This window comes from Drosophila willistoni (genome assembly GCF_018902025.1).
Source record: "Drosophila willistoni isolate 14030-0811.24 chromosome XR unlocalized genomic scaffold, UCI_dwil_1.1 Seg105, whole genome shotgun sequence".
Classification (NCBI taxonomy): Eukaryota; Metazoa; Arthropoda; class Insecta; order Diptera; family Drosophilidae; genus Drosophila; species Drosophila willistoni.
In genome coordinates, this window is record NW_025814054.1 from 1,707,475 (window position 1) to 1,712,346 (window position 4,872).

The 4,872-nt window shown below is 35.1% G+C and overlaps 1 protein-coding gene across 1 annotated transcript; it reads left to right on the plus strand.

Annotated features, from left to right (window-relative positions):
* Positions 1-2,010: 2,010 nt before the first annotated feature.
* Positions 2,011-3,797, plus strand: LOC6645125 (protein yellow). Its single transcript, XM_002067773.4, has 2 exons — positions 2,011-2,956; positions 3,083-3,797. Exons 1-2 carry the CDS (start codon positions 2,098-2,100, stop codon positions 3,376-3,378), a joined length of 1,155 nt encoding a protein of 384 aa, XP_002067809.1. The 5' UTR covers positions 2,011-2,097; the 3' UTR covers positions 3,379-3,797.
* The last annotated feature ends 1,075 nt before the right edge of the window (positions 3,798-4,872 follow it).

Below are 4,872 nucleotides of genomic sequence, written 5' to 3' on the forward strand. Positions count from 1 at the left end.
CTTAATAATATAGAATGCAAAACTTGTTGGTAACTTATTGGTTTTTATTTGGTTCAACGAAAGTTGATTGATAATATGTTAAGTTGTGTATATTACCAAGGGTATAAAGATTACGGCATAACCAATATAATATGTAGACTGACCCGATGGTCTGGCTTCGATTTTTTTGGTGTTGTTTTTTTCCGACAAATTATTAGGTTATTTGCGTTTTCAATTGGACATTTATTGGCCTATATAAACAGGGGGCAAAGAGACAGAGACACAGACACATTATAAGTACACAGTGGGTGAGAGGGAGGAAGGTGGGGTAATGTGGGAACGGGAAGAAAGAGAGGCAGTTTTAAACAAGCATTTCATTTTCATTTTTGTTGGCGTTTGCATAAATCGGTTCTCTTCTCTCTTTGGTTTTTGCACATGACGCATACGCCTCGTTAAGCCGGCAATAAAAGCAGAAAGAAAAACTGTCGATTTAATGTGTGGAAAATGACTGGAGGGCAGGGATTTGAGGCCAGCTAATGGAGGTCAGTCACCAGTCACACAATCTTATCTGGCTCCTTCTCTTTACCGCATATCTGTCCTTTCCCGTCCCATTTACCATTCTCAGCCATCTTCCTTCCTTTACTACTGACTTAATGTTTACATAAATTATGTAAGCCAAGTAGCCCGGAAATGCTTGTCATCAATTTTTTCCCTCTACTTAGGTATGTATGAGTGCAAATGTGTTTGTATCTGTGTGTGTGTGTGTCCCCAAATCTGTGTGTGAGTATATGTGTGTCTGTATGTGGAAAAGTGTGCAAATAAATCATTGGAGATATGGGTGTATAGGGGTTTTTTCGCTTCAGTTCTAGCCTTGTTCCTTGTCCCTTGGTCTTAAATACAATATTTTCTTATGCCAAACACGTTGCAAACGGTTTGAGGGCATAGCATGCTGAGAGTTAGTTGAGGTTAAATCTATATATAATGTCCATTTCTTCAGGCAAATCAGTTTACCCAGCTCTGTAGTCGTTTTCCCCAAAATTATACATACATATATATAAAAACCTAATCAATTAGCCATTTATAAATATCTCACAATCAACGTAATCAAAACACTTGTAGGGCTTAAATGGCAGAGAAAATAAAACACACAAACAATACGAATACAAAAACGAATGAATAAATATTTCCAACAATAACAATTACAGTTTCAATCTTTAACACATTTTATTATACCCTCTAATATAGATTTATTATCTTTTTATTTCTTTGTAAATGCGAGTAAAATCAAACAAGAATAGACAAAGGGATTCCATATTTTAGGAATGTTGCAAATTTTTATGTTATATCAAAATAAAAATAGATGTCAAAAGGAAATATACACATACATAACAAGACACAAGTTTCCTTTTTCTTTTTAATTAGAAACTTTTCAATTGAAATTCCTCTCTAAAATATATTTATCTTCATTTTTGCAATATTATTCTAGTTACATATAAATTCAACTGCATGACTAACTGGTATGTCTTAAAGCTTAAAGCCACGCAAAGTGAAATGCCTTAACAAATACATATATATAGATTTCAATGGTAAACCTTGATGAATGAATTGTTTGCATAACGCTTATTTCAGATATGTAAATCTAATGAAAATGAATAAGTCTTGTATTGAGCATGTTCAAGGACTAAGTAAAGGATTTCATATGGCAAGGGTATCAAAGAATCTCATATTAGATCGCTTGGCATAGCGAGTGCAGCTTTATTGCGGCTTCTGCGCGTGAACTATTTCAATTATTTTTACAGACAGCAATACTAAGCGAAGCAACAATACATACAACAAATTTTCCATTATTGCTTTTTAAACTTTTCTACTTGTATGTATATATATACATATTTTTTTTTATTTTATTCAAGGTTCTTCCCACAAAAACAAAAAAAGAAAACACATAAAAAGTATTTGCTAAAGTTTCGGTTGAAATTGTCTAAAGGCACGTTGTTAAATTTGTTAATCAGATTCTATGGGTTATATATAAGCCACGACAATGCTGAGAACTTGAGAGCAGAACGCGTGAAGCACGTCGTGGACTGAATACTGATCGACCGATAGACCAAAAACCAAAAGATGCGTTTTTTACCGGGCCTAATCCTGATAGCCCTATCGTGGTCAGCCCCAAGAGCCATGGGACAGGGTACCAAATACGGCCTATGGACACCAGATCGAGCCTATTCGGACTCTCAACCCATCCAGTGGACTGGTGGTCAATTCGAATTCCCTTGTGCCAGTACAAAGTCGCTATTTAAAAGCTCCGGCAAATATATATCAAAGAATGTGATTGCCACTCGTGCTCAATTGATTGGAGACACCATCTATTTGGCATTGCCACGTTATCGTAAAGGTGTTCCGGCCACTCTAGTGAAAACACAAATACAATCTGGCACGTGTAGCACAACCTTTAAGCCCTATCCCTGCTGGGATCTGCAGGAGGAGGGCAATTGCAAGGCATTGCAGTCGGTGGTCGATTTGGTGGTGGATCAAAATGAAGTGCTTTGGGTCTTAGATACTGGCATTGTCAATACACTCGAGACGCCGGTCCGCAAGTGTCCACCCAAAGTGGTGGCCATGTCGGTTAAGACAGGCAAAGTGTTGAAATCGGTCTCCCTGGAGGGCCTTACATCGAGCAGTTCACGTCTGCAGTACTTGGTTGTCGACTATGCCCCCGATGGCGGTTGTTTCATCTATGTCAGTGATGCGGCAAATCGTGCCATAATTGTCTATAATCTTCAAGCAGATCGTGGCTTCCGTGTCGTTTTGCCCAAGGCCGTTTCGGCCGGTTGCCGTTCACGGGATGTTCTCTATATCGCATTAATCCGACGTGATTGCGGCTCAACGGAACTCTATTTCACATATCTAAGTACCAGTAAGCTATTCTCATTGAAATCAGAGTATTTACGCAGTGGTGTGGCCGATGGCAGAATATTGGGTGAGTTTTCATTTGAAGCACAAAAGAACAAAAAAAAAAAAAAGAAACCAAAGTACCTGATGAAAGAGTCAACAAAATAATTGAAAATTTTCTCGTCTCTTCTTTTTCTGTCTTTGTGTGGTCTAGATCTCGGCAAGAAACCCAGTCGTATGGTCATCATTGGCACAGACAATGGTTCGGCCATATTTTTCCGTAATGAAGGCGATGCTGAGGTTTATCGTTGGGACACGAATTCAACATTCTCGGAAACGAATTTTAAGCCCGTCTATAGAAGTCAAACATGCCAGTTGGTTACCCATGCTGTGCCCGATTACAAACGAAATACAATGCGAGTGTTGCAGAGCAATTTTCCGGATTATATGCAGAATCGCATTGGCTGTGGAGCCATACAGCAGTTGGGTCTTATGCAAGGCTGTTGGTAGTCCCTAAACACACATACCCACAACACACACACAGACACACACACGCGTACAGACACATTTACACATAAATACCAGTACATAAATACACACATTCACTCACACACATATACAATGAACTGCTTTGGCTTTGTGTGAAAAGCTTTTGAAATTGCAGCAGTTTTCCCTTAGTCTCAGTCTGCTGAAAAGTCTATTTTCTATTTTCTATACTTTTTTCACTACTCTTTTACTATTTGTTATTGTACATAAACTAGCGGCTTTAGTTAGTGTTTTATTTCGATTACTTTTTTTTCATTCTTTCCCTTTCTTCTTTATTTTTTACTTGTTATTCGACTGTTTTTATCTCTAAGTGAAGCAATAAACCTTGAATTGCTGTGTTTGCAGAAGAAGAGCAAAATAAACAAAAATTTTTGCAAATAAAATTTAATCTTGTGTTTTTTTTTGTGTGGATAATTTGATTAAAAAAAAATACAAAATTAAAAAATATTAACAAATTATTTATTCATAATATATAACCCTCTATGCATTGTAAGTTCTGAAGCAATTGTCATATAATTTAAAAAAAATGAAAACTAATAACTTTTTGAGAATTTAGAAAAATGTATAGAATGTTTATGAACAAACAAAAGAAAATTCAAAACAAAAATGTGTGAAAAAAATGGCATTGATAATTTAATAAAATACCGATTTGTACCTTAAGGCACTCATGAGTCTTAAGGAGCCAATAAGGTTAAATTTGATAAATTTTTTTTACTTAAAAAGTCTTTAAATTTTTATTTTCCTTTTGGTTGATTTTGGGGCACTTCTGAACTTTTTGTTGTAGAAATAAAAATATGTATAAAAATATTTGCAAAAATGCCTTTAAGTGGACTCGTTTTGCTCTACTTGAAAATTCGCCGGCTTGCATAAATAAAATGCCAACGTCAACGCCAACGCCAACGCCAAATGCGTCGTCATAAGCAAATATTTTTTTAGTCAGAGGGAACATTTTGGCAAAGAAGCTGCCCTGCAAGCAAGCAGCCGTTATGAAGCAGTTAAAGTATTTCACTTACATATATATGTATGTATATGTTTATGTAGATATAGGTATTGAAATATTTCCATTTACATCTATAGCAAGTATTTATCAATATGTAAAATACACACATCTATACAGATTGTATATACATATTATTTATCCTAAACAGCTGCAGCCAACAAAAATTTTCATTTATTTTTATTTTAAATTTAATTTTTTATTCTCTTTTTGTATACACTTTTTATGGGGTATAAATGTACTCAGAGAAAGAAAGTACATTTGATCCTACATTTACCTTTATTGAAGCAAAAACTCTCTTTGTATGTAAGTCCTCTGTATTTAGAATAGCTTATATCTATATCTATAACAATAACAATTTTTTTGTAAACACGATAAATCGTTTAAATTAAGTCTTTAAAGTATGAAATTATCATTATGGTATATAGAATGATAATTTGAAGAAGATCAAAATGAATTAG